The sequence below is a fragment of the Prenolepis imparis genome, unplaced genomic scaffold (assembly GCF_030444845.1).
Source record: "Prenolepis imparis isolate NDT839.2.m4 unplaced genomic scaffold, iyPreImpa1.0 SCAF_2, whole genome shotgun sequence".
NCBI classification, from domain to species: Eukaryota; Metazoa; Arthropoda; class Insecta; order Hymenoptera; family Formicidae; genus Prenolepis; species Prenolepis imparis.
The window spans coordinates 23,859,761-23,875,680 of record NW_028141160.1 but is presented as its reverse complement, the minus strand read 5'-3'; the positions used below and the strand labels follow the sequence as shown (position 1 = coordinate 23,875,680).

The window sequence follows — 15,920 nt, the reverse complement described above, 5'->3', positions numbered from 1 at the left end:
CAATGTAACAAATATTATAATACGCTATCGAATACAATACAAATTAATAAACATTTACATATATATAGCGAATTAATTTGACCTCGGATCAATGCTTATGGAAATTTTTATTCATTTTATTTATAATTGTTTATGACATTTTCTCTATATATTTCAAAGATTGAAAAATGCGAAAAACGTTTAAGGAGATTGTACATTTCTAATTAAGTATTTTTCGAAGGGAGACAATATGTCATTTTTAATTTTATCTACTTTAATAATAAGGTCGAATAAATGAGAATTTTATAGGTTTTTGTGGAGAAGAACAATCTTGTTCTTGGAAAACAGGAGAGAGTTTCGATCTTTATTCGTCTATATAAATAATCGAACACAATATAAATCTAATATTTACATCCGCGCGACGTATTAAAACGCAACGACATCCTAGTTTTCATGATTTGTCAGCCGGGACATCCTTACGTTAGTGACTCCCACATCGAAGGGACGATGAAGACAAACTGGCGAGAATAATGAAATGATTCCTAAAAATACAGTCTAGTTTCTCGACGATCGACTCGCAAATATTTATCGTCCATCGGCAAACTCATTGTTTGCGGATAAATGCTTTTGGTTTCCAAAGAATCTTACAATTAGAGAAGAGGTAAACGATATAATTCCGAGTTACTACTTTATACCAGAATCGTTGGAATCAATTGCATCTTATTTTTTTGTTAAATAGATTAATACAAAATTTCTGAAAATGCCATGCATTCGGTCGATCGTCGAATTTATAGACTGTATTAGTAATCTCGTGTGGACAATAAATTATAGCACAAAAATGACAGTGGAATATACATGACGCGGCTTTGACTACGTATTATACCGTGTACGACAGTGATTCGCGTCTCTGTCTGTGTCATATTTTCTTTCTCTCTTTCAATATATTATTATAATCGATAAAAACAACAACATCCTAATCTTGTAATATAGTTTGTGTATTGAATCAATATATGCATATATAATTGCATATTTTATTTTATATATTCGATTACATGGAAAGTTTGACAGAGACAGAGAGGCTCAAAACGAGGTTGATTAACTGGTCGATTAAAAATAAATCGCAATTATTGCGCGACTACTTCAAAAAGTCAAATTAACGCGCGTGTTTCGAAGTATTTAGAGATTGACAACCCTGCACCCATATATGTTACGCTTTTTCTAAATCTGTTTTTTTTAGAACCTTTCAAAGACAGAAATTTAAGAATCACTATCGTACAAGGCGGAAACGACCCACATGAAAAGAGCATCAAATCGCTTTATGCTTCAACAATGGTATCCGACGTATGAATATCCTTCAGCATCTGCTGCGCCGCAGCTTCCTTCTCCTTCTCCTGCTCCGTCCCCGATATTACGTAAACTGGCTGCTGGTTGTAAGCGAGAAAGTGTTGGTCCACGGGGAGCATCTTTGTGGAATCCTTCATTTTCATCTGCAAATAGATTCCTTCAATTCAACGACGAGCCGATGTTTCAAAGATTATTTCCGCAAACGCTAAATATTCAGCCTAACTCCGTTAAACAAAATGAGATTAGAATTATCGCATTTATATACCGCTACATATGAATGTATATTATAAATTCAATATGCGCAATCTCGATAAAATCTCAGGACCAAGATATCGCAAGTACCTTTTTACGATATAGCATCAGCAGAATAACGAGGCTGCTAATAATGAAGGCGCTTCCTGCCGCAAGCACGAGCGTGGCCGTTTGATAGACCGGCGTTTCCACTTGCGTGAGAATCTCGCGCTGCTCCAACGCAACGATCCGACTCTGCGTCGCCACGGGAGTGGAGCGATGCATGAAGCGCGAGGTCGTCGCGTCCGCGGAATAACCCAGCATAGATAGCTGCTGGATCCGCGTGAGTTCCTCCAGATGGAACGCCACGTCTACCTTATTCGCGCCGACAATCTCGAAGCTCAGGATCGCCGAATCTTGATTGATTTCCACTCGCACGCCTTTCCGGAGTATCGCGCCGAGCTCGTGTAGAAAATCCTCGGCCTTTTCGGCGAATTGCGCCTCATCCGCGGCGAGGAATCGACCGGGGAAACGTAATGTCACATCGACGGCATCGACCGGCGTGGGCACTAGAATAATGTATAATTTGTAATTAATATGATGATTAAAGATCAGTACGCGTACATCAATGTTTGAGAATTGTGTTTTATTACAGCTTACAACTCTCTATATTTTATTGTACATTTTAATTTCATATTTTTATACTTTTGTACATATCTGATCTTTTATTTTATATTTTTATATAAGGAGAAATCTTAATACAAAATTATCCAACTATGGTTTTACTACATCTATAAAAGAATATCTACAACGATAACATTTTAATTGAAATTAAAATAGATATATAATTTTAATAAGAAAAATTCACCAAAGTTATTTCGATTAAAGTTTATTTAATTTAAAAAAGTAAAAAGAAATCTCTTTTCTACTCACGGCAAATGCTCGTTCCCTTAAAAAACGGCTCGGAACCGACCAGCTGATTACCGGCTTCGTCGACGCACCAGCAAGTATCGCCGGCGCACTGCGTGGGCTCGAATCTACCCTGCGGATCGCATATTGTCGGCACGTGGCCCTTGTCCTTCATCGCCTGACACCTCGTCCCGAGCATCTTTCCCGTTCGCCGCTCGTCCATCTCCAAGTCCAGCAAAGTGTTCTCCATGATTGCTTGAATCTCACGATCTACTTCTTGCGGTCCTCTGCCCCCTCGTCTGGCTTGCCGGAAATTACATTTTGGCTCGGCGCCCCTGATGAGCGAACCCTTGATCGGCTGGCCCTTACGATTGACGCACCAGCAGACACCAACGTGCTCCAGACATTGCACCGGTTCCCACGTACCGCTGTCGGAATTGCACTTGGGCAAGAACGTGGGTTGCTTGAGCCTCTGGGACCTCTTCTGGTTCTTTTCGCGCAGCCTCTCGCATTGCGATAACACGGGACATACGGTGTCGCATACCAGCCGGCTGGAGAAATCGTTGTGACCTAGGGTGCACTCGTGTTTTTGCCGGCATTCGTTGCGTTCCGGATCGAAGAACCACCTCTCGGTCTCGTTGAAGCCCGCGCTTGGATTGCACGGTATTCGTCTCGGTGGTTCGAAGCACACCTCGCGCGGTTTCGGACAACATACCGCGTACTCGTCCAGCGGTGACAGCTCGCACTTGTGCGTCGTCGGACAATGATGACCGTGAGGGCCGCAAGTAGCGATCGAGCCGTTCAGATCGAGCAACGGCGAGCCGTTCGGGCACGGATTGTCCTTCTTCGGCAGGCAAACGGGCACGGGAGGACACGGCGGTGCGCTACACGCTACTTCGACCATTCTGCACGCCTCGTTCTCGCCGCGGCACGTCACGCTGCGACACGGATCGCGGCACAGGCACGTCGGACAGCCGGTGTCCGCGTCCAGTTCAAAGCCATCCGGACAATCGAGCTTGCAGTCAATATCCGGGCATCTCGAAGGCGTATCGCAGCCCGGCGTGGCTCCTTCGAGAACTCTGGTGCCCGCTGTTTCCTTGCCCTCCTGGTCCACGCACCAGCACACGCCGTTGTGACACTGAAACGGCTCGAACGCGCCGTCGGAGTCGCATCTGGGTATGTAGATTCTTCTAGCGGGCTCGCCCGATTCCCTGGCGGCGTGTTCGGCGACCGCGCGAGCGTGCTGGCAGGCCGTGGCCATGACAGGGGCTACGCACTGCGTGCCGCAGCCGGTCGAGCAACACTTGTCTCCGGACGAGCACTCCTGATCGTTACTACACTGCAACTCGCAGCTCGACGAGCTCGGCACGAGGTACGGGCACTGACCCGGCTTGGTCGTCAAACAGGCTGGTACCGCTGGACAATACTGATCCGGACCGCAATTCACGTCGATCATCGTGCAGGTCTCTTGTGGCTCGCAAACGACGTCGCGACAGGGCTCGTGGCAACGACATTGCTCGCAACCGGCCGCGTCCACCTCGTAGCCGTACGGACAGATCAGGTTGCAATAGAGGTGCTTGCAGATTCGCGTAAGCTCTTTAATGGCGTTACAATCAACCAAGGCGGCGGGATCCACTCCGGTCTTCAGGATCACCCCGCGATGATTCACGCAATTGCAATCCGTGCTATTGCGACACTGCAGAAATTTGAAGCTGCCATCCTGCTCGCACTGAGGCGCCGAAATCGCCAGAGACATTCCCTCCCTCGTACCCTCCATGCGATCGTTGAAATCTCGCAGATACTCGCACACTAAATTTTCGCGTGAAAGAGAAACATGTTTTCGTAAAAAGAAATTTTACGGCAAATTTTAAGGCAAAATCAAAAAAGTCAAGCTATCTCGATATGCTTTCAATTCTGATATATTTAAATATTTATATAACTCTATATATATTTATCATTACTAATAAATTATTTACAATAATACAATTGAGAAATGGTTTTATTATTTATTTTACATTTGATTATATTTATTAATGATATTTACTCGTAGGTGCCTTTGCCGGGCTTGGTGTTTTCAGGCAGCAGACCGATTGACCGGCTTCCGGTACCACTGTGCACTTGTAATCGTCGGGACAAGTTTCGTTAGCGGAGCAAGCCGCGGCATTTCCATCCTGATCGATCAGCGGCGTGCCAAGGAGGCAAGGACTCTTATAAGTCTTTCTAGGTTTACATTCCGGTTTCGTTGGGCAGAGAAAATCTGGACAGCCGTTCTCTCGCTTTAGAGTACACTCTTGTCCTTCGGGGCAAGGAAATCTATAAGAATAATAATTTAATTAAGTATAATATATATATCGATTTTCACCCTTTATCGTTATTTTTGAACAATATAATTTTTTATTTATTTTATATCATTTTTTCTCTTGTAGTAGTTTTCAAAATCTTTTAATAAATTTTTAAAATAATAAATTGATATATATATATATATATATATATATATATATAAATATATATAAAGAGAGATTATTATATATTTGCCTTTTTTGTTGATCAAACAAGTTAAAAAATAATAAATAAATATTTAATAATATAGGTATTATTTCTGATTTAATAATTCTCTCTTTACGAGTTTTGTAAGAAAAGCTTTTCAAATATTTTCAGAGAGAAAATATTAGTTTCGGTTTGCTCGCAAGTAAAGGAGATTAATCTACGCCACTGTACCGTAACGATACCCACCCTTCGCACGGATCGTCGCATTCGCAAGTCGGGCAACCGAAGGCATCCGTTTTGAAGCCGTACTGGCAAACCTGAGCACACTGCTGAGGGGTGCAAGATGCCGGAAGCGAGCGCGCCTTGCTCATCGATCGACAGTCAATCTTCTTGGAGGGACCCATGGAGCCGGATATCTTTCTACCCTCGTCGTCCACGCACCAGCAAACAAGACCGTTCCTTGAGCATTGCCTCGTCTCGAAACCTCCATCTGTACGATTTTTATATATTTTAAAATTTATATTTTTTTTTGTATTTTTATATTTCTTATTTTATATTTTAAAATCTATATATTTTTATATTTGTTTATATGTTCTCTGCGCATTGAAAGCTCAAGATTATAAAAAAGTTGACAAACTCGCGCAGTTACTAATCAACAAGTTTCGACACATAAGTTTCTCTCTCCCTCTCTCGTTTAATCAGTTCTCTATTAACCGTACATGCAACTTCCTTCCAATGCAACCGTCTTGAACGTATGTTGAAAGGAGGTCGTACAAACTGCACGACAAAGTTTTAGATCGTCAATGAACTCGTTAACGACCGCGAGTCGTTGCTCGATCGACTCAAGATATAACTTGTCCACCTTACCTTCGGTACATTGTGGAACGTAACCGCGACCCTGGCGCTCGGAGACGCTGAGCATCTCGGCGAGCATGCGATCGCGATGGCACACGCTGAGGCCCCGGGGTATCGCGCACACGTTATCGCCGCAACGCTCGCTGCCGCAACACTTTTGGGGTGCAGGACACTCGAGATCGTAGCGGCAGCTGGGACCGCAAGGCGCGCTGAAATCCTCCGCGGGACACGAGCCGGCTCGCTGCAGATTCACGCTGGACGGACAACAGACTCCGTACTCCTGTCCGACCTCCACCAGGCAGCTGTACATCGGCGGACAGGTCGGCTTGCCCGGCGTGTCGCCGCAGAGGAACGGCCGCGGCGAATCGGTAATCTGCAACGGTTCACCAGCCGGACAGATCGTCGACAGGGACTTGGCCTTCCGACAGCTGGGCAGCGGGGGACACGGCGGCCGCGCGCAACTCATCTCGATCAGCTCGCATGTCTGTCCGCTTCCCGGACAAGTGACGCCGCGACAAGGGTCCCGACACTCGCACTTGGGACATCCGGTATGCTCGTTGATCTACGAATCGATTAATTTTTCATCTTAAATGTAGTTAAAATAGTAGATAAATATAGGGCAGGGGGTCTTGGCTTTTAAATTTCTACATGAAAAAATATGAAATTTTGTGAAGCGTTTTCAAATCCAGATCTAATCTTTTTTTAATAAGAAGAACTCCTTTTAAGGAGAACAATTTAAGATGTAACTTTTATTTTTTTACAAGTCTCCAGTTTCTAAAAACAAGAATTTTTTAAATATTTGACAGACGATTTCTATCTGGTACATATTTGCTGTCCACAACTAAAATATCTGCTTTACATCATCGCTCGATGATGTAAAGCAGATATTTTAAAATTTTGTCACACTTACACATTTGCTAAAACATTGCTCAATAACAAGTAACAATATATAATAAATACAAGCAGAAGAAAATTATCATATTTTCGGATTAAAATACAATTAAAAACGTAAAGTACAATTTCGAAAGTATATGGTTTTACATATGAAAAATACTTTGATTATCTCGATTTACAGTGATGCGGATTAAATTTACGAAACATTATTTTAAATAATATATAGAAGATGATATTTGTTTTATTTTATAATAAAATAAAAATGGAAATAGTATATATTTTGATAACTAGATAAAGTAAAGAAATGATGTCATCTAGATAATTATCTTGCATTTTTATTTAAAATTATGATATAGAAAAAATTTTATGAGAATTTCTCCGATTAATATTTATCACAATAAAAATAATATCTATTACAATAAAATATAAAACATGTTTGATTAATTTTATTATGCAGTTTAGTAAAATTAATCAAACATGTTTTATATTTTATTGTGATAGATATTATTATTTTTATTGTGAATCTATGAAATATTAATCGAAGTAATTCTCATAAAATTCTTCCCATATCATATTGTCCCACGATTACCATGATTTTCAGGGTAAATTCTAAGAGAAAATTCTCTCAGTGTAAAAACAATGTGTATAAAACATAGAAAAACGATAAATGCTCAAGAAAAAGAATACTTTCCGATAAAAATACATTTTCGGATTTACATCAAACATCTCGTAAATAAACGTACGATTTGACATATGGTGAATACCTCGAATCCCAATGGGCAGAGCATACGACAGCTGTGAGCCGGACAGACGCGGGGTTTGTCGCAGTCGATGGCATCCTTGTCGAGGGACCTGGTGCCTGGGATTTCGGCGCCGATCGCGTCGACGCACCAGCAGACAGAGCCTTCCGGTTCGCACTGTATCCTCTCAAATTCGCCGGTGACGTTGTTGCATCGCGGCACAAACTGCGACGGGCCTTCGACCCGCGACCGCCTGACGGCCGCTAACGCCAGTTGCTCGCATCCGGTCAGCTGACCCGCGACGCAGCGGAAACCGCACGCGGTCCTGCAGCAGCGTTCCTCCGGCGCGTTCCTTTGACATTGAAAATCATTCTCGCAGGCCGGCGCCCGCGACGGACACACGTTCTGCTCGTCGAAGGACGGACATCGACCCAAGACCTTCAGCGATGGCTCTGTACATACAAATCGTGCGTGCGTAATTTGCAAATCCGCATATAGAATTCGAGGATATTATTAATTAGATTTGGAGGTCGAAAAATTGACATTGGAAAAACGCGGTACCTCTATTATCGAATCAGCTATTATTTAAATGGTATTGGATTTTAATTTAGCGGGAAAGAAGCGAAAAGACCTAATTATCGACTTAAAATTATTGATACCATGTCGATAAACTTTTTACCTCCTCTTTTTGTGCTAAAATCTTCATGCATAGTGGCAAGAATATCAATGTTTAATGAGGCGACGTTGTTACGGATTAATAAGTTATATACTAAGCGGGAGCGCGCTCTTAATAGGTCACCGCGCGAAATAAAGTGCTTTCTCGGACGAGAAGCCGAGGCGAGGCCGAGACGTCGTTTTCGAGCACGCTCGGGCTTAAAGTGTAGCACAACGATGATAATGATAATAATAATAATAAAAATAGCCGGAGTCGAGACGGCGCTATAACGGTTCCTCGGCATCCTACTGCCACACTTACTATACTTACTCATCGCCTATCGTCCTATGAGCGCATTTCCAGGCGGTACCTCAAACGAGAGAGAGGAAAGCGCGCGTGTCAAAACGGAATAAATCAACGAGAAATGTTAATTCGCGAAAACAAACTGTTAGATTCTCGAAAAATATGATGAAATGTGAGATTCGGTCGAATTTTATAATTTTTTTTTGAAGATGTTTTATTAATTTATCAGAACCCTCTCCCTTGAATAAATGAAATAAATATATAAACAGGAATAATATACTATATATAAATATATAAATAAATATATACATGTATGTGGGATATCACACCGAAACATATAAAGAATCTCGCACAAAATACATAGGATTTTGGCTTTCAGTGGAATTGGCTGAATTTTTGATACGTTGTAGTTTAAGACATTCTAATCAAAAGATGTAATAGCCTCAAAGCTAAATAATGGATAGTTACTGATTGTGAGTTACAACCAATCAAACAACTCGCAAAGTTCTAATTTTTCGTGTTTGACCGGCTGTAAATCAGTAATCTATTATTTAGCTTTGAGCTTATTACATTTTTTGTTCAGCAAGTCATAAGTTACAACATGTGAAAAAATCAGCTGATTTTACTAGGATTCAATTACATCTAGGATTTTATATAAGTTCAAAAATCCCGTACTCATATTAAATTGAATCTTACAATTAGTAAGATCAGCTGGTTTTCTCATATGTTGTAGCTTATGATCTGCTAAACAAAAATAGATGGTTATATACTGATTTACAGCCAGTCTCTCCTCTCTCAAACATGAAAAACTCGCGCTCTGTAAGATGTTTGACTGGTTGTAACTCAGTAACTATCCATTATTTAGCTTTGAAGCTATTACATCTTTTGATCAGAATGCCTTAAACTACAACATATCAAAAATTCCACTGAAAGCTAAAATGCTATGTATTTTGTGCGGGGTCCTTTGTAAGTTTCAACTGCGAAAATTAAGCTCTTGCGTTAATTTATGCGCGACTCGGTGGGAGTTTACCGCGTTCCGTTACGTGGCACATATTATTAATATATACGCGGAGAGCGGTGATGCACGTTCGCGTGACAAATGAAGAAAGTGGCCGGGTCCGGGGACGGGTACAACATACGAAAAGAAAATTCGCTCGAGCGGATATTCCGTTTAGGCGCACCTGGCGAAAGTCCCCGAGGCTGAGGTATGTATGTAGTCACGACTTGTACGTACCTCCCTACATATACGTGCACGTCGCGTGTCAAGCGGTCGTTTGCCGCGGCTTTTCACAATGAAGCGTAGCTTGAAACAGTTTCGTAAGAAAGAAAAAAAAAAAAAGTTGAGTAAAAATATATAGTCGCGAAAAAATAGGCGAGACACGAGGTACCATCCGAAACTGTCGCGCGCTGGAGGAGTCTTTATATTTTGGTTCCTCTCCAAAGCTTTTTTCAGACCTTTTACCTGCGATTCGCAAGACAGAACTCACAAAGTGCATATAATTTAATACTATACATTCGCGAATTGCGTTTTGTCTCTTCTTCTGAATTTCGAAGAGTGTACAAATGGATTTAATATGTGCCTCGTTGTCGAGCCAGCGTTTCCTCTCTGTATATATACCCTCAATTCTGTCATTTCTCTCTCTCGAAAAAGAAAAAAAAAAAAAAAAAAAAGAAAAAAAAAGAGAAAAAGAAGAAGATATGAAAAGGGAGAAGGAAAAAGAACGAGACATTTGAGAGAGAACGAGAAGGAAAGACGAGGGGATGCCTTTTAACGGTGCGGGAGAAATTCAATTTGTTATTGCCTGTGGCATGCAAATCGGGCTGCCCTCGATATTTGAAAAGGCCTGCATCCTGCTGTAACACATCGGGATGGGATCGATTGCCGGAATGCAGAATCGCACGTGGGAAGAGGGACTCGTCCTAACCAGCAATTTCGTTCCGCGATTACCGTCTCGTTAGGTATGCTATTTAATTCCCCGATCGCGCGATATAGATCAATGAACAGAGTTCGATTCGTTATCGATTATCCGGCGATGCGTTAAGCGCAATTCATATGTTAACGTATGTCATCGAGAGCATCGCGACCGGTATAATTTAATTGAACTTACTCTCTGGTATCCATTTCGCAACGTAAATGGTATAGAAAATTAAATTCATCTCGTTTCGGACGCTTAATTTTTTTTTTACCGCAAACACAAATCTACATAAATAAGAAATCCCATGTTAATTATTACGAGGGTGTTTCAAAAAGTAACAGCAAATTAAATATTTTGAGATATATAATTTAATTAGAGATACAAATAGTAGGTCATTTTTTAATCAACTTCCTTTTCAATACATTTTTCACGTCGTTGCACCAACTTGCTTATTTCATTAGAAAAAATGTTTTTGATCGTGCTTTCAGCCAGGAATGCACCGCGTCTTTGATCTTGCAGCATCTCCCATACAGCCCTGACCTTGCTCCCTCTGATTATATTATCATGTGTTGGACTCCTGAAGAACGCTTTGAGAGGACGAAGATTTAGGAATGACGATGAGATTAAAGAAGCAGTGCATTCCTGGCTAAAGGATTGAAAAGGAGGGTGATTATGTAGAGAAATGACTTATCATTTGTATCTTCAATTGAATTATATATCTCAAAATATTTAATTTAAAATTTAATTTAAAAAATTTAATGCTGTTACTTTTTGAAACACCGTCGTATTTATTTAAAAAGGGAGATCGTTATACATCTTCCGCGTATATTCAAGTTCAAAGAGATTAAACTCAGAATAAGAACAATATATATATATTCAAAGCGAAACGTGAGTACAGAGACCGCAGAGATCGCGAAGCTTTACGCTCTCATCTCTCGCGCAATATCTAATTTTGCATCCGACGCTTTTCGAGCAAACGGTCATTTATGAAGGGTCGTTTTCCGGCTCGCTCCGGTAAGCGGGAGGAATTGCGAGGAGAGAGAGAGGAAATTCGCCGTCGAGAGCGATCTCAAACAGAATCCGCCAATTCCCCCAGAGGAACATATGTCGCGAATATGTGCGACGGTTGGTTGGTTGGTTCGCGCAACATCAAGTACGAATCACGGCTGTTCGCGTGTTCGGCTTCCGAAATCCGCTCACGTCTAACCATGGCGCATTACATGCAGATGCACGTTCAGGTTCGAGAGAGAGAGAGAGAGAGAGAGAGAGAGAGAGAGATCGCTTTTCTTTTTCGCTGCGCTTTTTCGAATCTTCGATCGCGTCTTCTATCATAGCTGTTGTCGAATATGCAAGACAACCCGCTGCTGACTCGGGTTTTGCAGAGATTTTGCGCGACGCCGAGAATGATATATGAATGGTGGCGCTGGGCAAAAAATAATGAAATCGCTAAATCTAAAAAAAGAAAATAGATAACTGGCGCGACATAAATTTCTGACTTAAAAAGGAAGGAATATTTTACGTGTTGTCAAAGTGCACCTGATTATATACTGGCCGAGAAGAGAGAACATCGATAAAAAATATAGAGTTTGATTTGATTTTACTGATATTTCGCTCTTTCGAATATAGAATTGATCTCATTGTTAAATCATATCTTTTTTCAGTCTGTCATATATTGACTTGCTGCTATGAGACGCGTTTAAAAATGACACGTCCAAATGCATAAAGAAATAAGCAATATTCCAACTTGCGATCGAAATTTTATCGCGGTATAATAATTCACACAATCATGATCGGAAAAAATAAAATATTAATAATGACAAAAACGGACAAAAACGAAAATAGTTATCAAGCTATTACTTTTTATCCGTAAACCTTCTTTCTTCTCAAGCAGAGTCGGGTGAATGGAAATGTCGATCCATTCTCGTAAGACACTGCTTCGGATAAGATTACTCGAGTTCTTTTTTAAATATGATATTAGAGAGATCCGTCCGTTGGCGCTCGCGGAGACGTCAAACCGCCGAGCGGTAAATAATGAAACGCCAAAAAAAAAAAAGAAGAAAAAAAAAACACAAGACAGAAAACGTACCTGCTACGGTGATCGATGACGACAGGGAGAGAACGAGGAGCAGGCAGGTCGACGACACCCACACAACGGCGCAGGCAAGCCCACCGTTGCAGAAATCACGGCGCATCCTCAGCGCATCAAGTAATTTTTGAGCCAGCCGCTATATCTGCAACACAACAAGTTGCGCAAAGTCTTGATTAAAACGAGGGTCGCGAATAATCGATGAGAAGGCTAATTACGAACTAAGGCTAAGAAAGACCCGCATATTCGTCGCGCATTATTATCTTTCAGCAACTTGTGCTTCGGCTTTGACGCAGAACGCCGGTCTTTAATAAGCAGGCCGGAGCGGAGAGATAAAGTCCGTCGACTTTTCTTCCCGGGTGCACCATTTTACCCCCCCGATAGTATCGAGTGTAAAGTCGCTTCTTTCGTAGTCTCATCGCGAGTCAGTGCTCTCTCCCCTTTAAGCCGCAGGAATAACAATGGGAGTTATGTCTCCTTATTCGTTATGCCGCGGGGAATATTCTAATGCGCTCTCTCCTACGTTATTCATGAGCCAAAGTCGACTTTAGATCTACGAATTGTCAGACCGTTTTCGTTCTTTCTTCTTACCTACCCTTCCCTTTTCTTCCCTTCTTCTTCTTATTCTTTTTGCGTCTCGTTACAAGCTCGGCTACGATGTACCCGCTTCTTTTCATCGCCGCGATTATCCGGCCGCGCCCATTGTAATCATCTCGAGATGTTTCTCGGGAGAGTTCGTAATTAGGAGTAAAAGAAGAAGAAGAAAAAAAAGACACGATTATAATGGTCGCATTAATGTAATTACTACAGTTGCAACGCCAGTGCATTGACTGATCAAAATTATGATTATATTAATTTAACAAAATATATGTCATTGGTAATAATATTTTCGCATATAATTAGATATTATAAGAAATAAGATTAAGTCTTTATAAAATAAACATTGACATAATTAACAGTGACAGGCAATGAATATCTTTGATAAATAAATATATCAAGCATTTAATTTTAATATATATAAAGTATATCCATTTTCGACAATTTATAGTTCGCAAGTAAAAAATTCAAGAGGACAGAAATCTATTTGTAATTTTATATATATGTATATGTACACAGAGAGAATTTTCTCTTAAAATTTACCCTGAAAATCATGGTAATCGTGAGACAATATGGTATGGAAAGAATTTTATGAGAATATTTCTCTGATTAATATTTATCACAATAAAAATAATAATATCTATCACAATAAAATATAAAACATGTTTACTTGCGAACAGTAGATTGTTGAAAATGGATATATACTTTATATATATCGAAATTAAATTCTTTCCATATTGTCCCACGATTACCATGATTTTCAGGATAAATTCTAATTTATATTCTTCTAATAAATATACACTTCTAATAAATATACACATGTGTGTATATTTTACCTATTCAATATTTTTCATATTACACGACACATAAAATTATAAATTTTATTTGGAATTTTGTCGCGAGAGTTATAGCTCGTCTAAAGAGAAGCCCTAAAATCTCTCTGTCTTTCTTCCACCTCCCCATGGATCCTCCCTCTTTAATGCACCTTACTACGCGATTCATGCGACGATGGCAGGCGAAGCTGTTCGACAGTGAAATTACCGGCGCGATGTGGCGGTTACATCCTTTGGGAAACCTTCGAATTTAGGGTGTAGCCCTAGACGACATGAATAATGCAACGATGGTAGGACAGCCATGCCACGTCGGTGCATATGATGGTAATTACACAGAGCAATCGCGTCGAGATTACGCTTATTGGCATTAGCCTGTTGTCGGCTGTCGGCCGAGACGTGATTTCTACGTAACGTGATGCGGTTCTGACAGATTTCTCTATCTCGAAAACTCCAACGTTCCCTCCACAGAGAGAACAACGTTCCCTATAGAGAGAAGGTCTGTGAACCGAGAGAGCGTTCAATTATATTTCTATCAATGTAGTTGAATCTATATTATGTATATACATATGGATACCTTTGTCATTTTACAATCACGCGCAAGAATATTTATTATTACAAATATAGCGGTAGAAATCAAGATAGGAATAAAGAGTGAAAAATCATTATTTCTATCTTATCTTTGTAAAAATATCACGTTCGCCCGAATCGCTGACCCGAAAGTAATATTAACTCGATTTGGCAGGGGAAAGTTTTCGCTGATATTCATCCGCGCTTTATTTAAGGTATACAGCTTTATTTAAGCCTGTTAATCGACCGTGAGTGAAAGTAAATATAGAGATGGTTGGCACATGAGGTCGAAAGGTAAATCCGATTAAAATACGATAAACTGTGCGCTTCAGTTTGAATATAGCGGTAGAATATAGCGATTGCGATGTAATTGAAGAGTTAAATGCAATAGTCGACTTTGCTTTTTATAAAACCGAGAAAATGAATATTAATTTTCCCAACTTTGTGTGAGAGATTAATTTTATCAAGCTTCTAAAAGTTCAACAATAAGTTAAACGCGTTGTTGAATTGAGTTTTTTAGTCATCTACTAGCTGTGGCAGAGTCTTTTAGCAACGAAAAGTAGAACGAGTTTCGATCGAAACTTTAATCATTCGACGTAAAAAAAAAAAATAAAAAAAAAATAAGTTACTTTAACATATTTGCATGCGTTTTGAATAAATTATACGTGATATGATAAAATGAATAATTATATGATATTATCGAACAAATTATACGACGCCAATAATTGAGAGATTGAAATATCGAAATGATATAATAGGTCTCTCGAATAATCTGTATAATCTACATAATTAATCTCGAATATTATTCGCCGCATGGGGGGATAATCGATGTCGAATCAAGCGTGCAATCGAATCGGGCGCCGACAAACGCTTTCCCTCCCCAAACTTCATTACACGTTCGGAAACTACGTTTTTTCGATAATTTTTATATCGATATCACACATCACGTGCGCGCAATTTCATATAGCTCTACAGAGAGTACCAAGTACCAAGTTTTTACTCGATCCTACGGAATGTTCGTTTTTTACTCTCTCGCGGTTGATTCACCGGATGTGGGTCACTCGTCGCGTCATCGGAGTCTTCCTTCCGGATCTCGGCCTTTAACTTTCTATTATCGTGGCGCGTCGAGTCGTGAATTCCCCAACACACGTCATCGCTCGCTCGTCGGTACACTTTCGTCAGATGCGGAGATGAGGGCGCTCGAGAACCGTCGAATGAGAAACATTCAGAAGTTGAAATCGCGCCGGATGTACCGGCAATCGAGAAGAGGAGAGTGGGCCGCGCCGATCTCGGCACGAAAAGAAAGAAAGAAAGAAAGAAAGAAAAAAAAGCAACATCTCGTATCCTTTTACATTCTTCGCGGGTAAAATAAGTGGCACGGTCGTATAATAAGGTGCTACGGTGCGGTTTTTATGGCGACGATATTAGTGCCCGCACGAGCAGCAAATAACTGCCGCTCTCGCGCATATACGCTTGTGTGACATTATTATTACATGCACTCGAGGAGCGAGTTTTATTATTGAA

The 15,920-nt window shown here is 40.6% G+C and overlaps 1 protein-coding gene across 4 annotated transcripts in view; it reads right to left on the bottom strand.

Moving 5' to 3' along the window:
• Positions 1 to 135: 135 nt before the first annotated feature.
• Positions 136 to 15,920, bottom strand: part of LOC145933078 (uncharacterized) — a 28,320-nt gene continuing 12,535 nt past the window's right edge. For all 4 annotated transcript variants that reach the window (XM_083032530.1, XM_083032527.1, XM_083032528.1 and 1 more), the window contains 8 exons: positions 12,400 to 12,544; positions 7,464 to 7,891; positions 5,818 to 6,367; positions 5,197 to 5,440; positions 4,508 to 4,776; positions 2,488 to 4,272; positions 1,666 to 2,123; positions 136 to 1,466 (listed from right to left, as the gene is read on the bottom strand). In XM_083032530.1, coding sequence (XP_082888656.1) covers positions 1,296 to 1,466; positions 1,666 to 2,123; positions 2,488 to 4,272; positions 4,508 to 4,776; positions 5,197 to 5,440; positions 5,818 to 6,367; positions 7,464 to 7,891; positions 12,400 to 12,505 — 4,011 coding nt within the window. In that variant the 5' untranslated portion in view covers positions 12,506 to 12,544 and the 3' untranslated portion in view covers positions 136 to 1,295. The remainder of the gene's footprint in view (positions 1,467 to 1,665; positions 2,124 to 2,487; positions 4,273 to 4,507; positions 4,777 to 5,196; positions 5,441 to 5,817; positions 6,368 to 7,463; positions 7,892 to 12,399; positions 12,545 to 15,920) is intronic.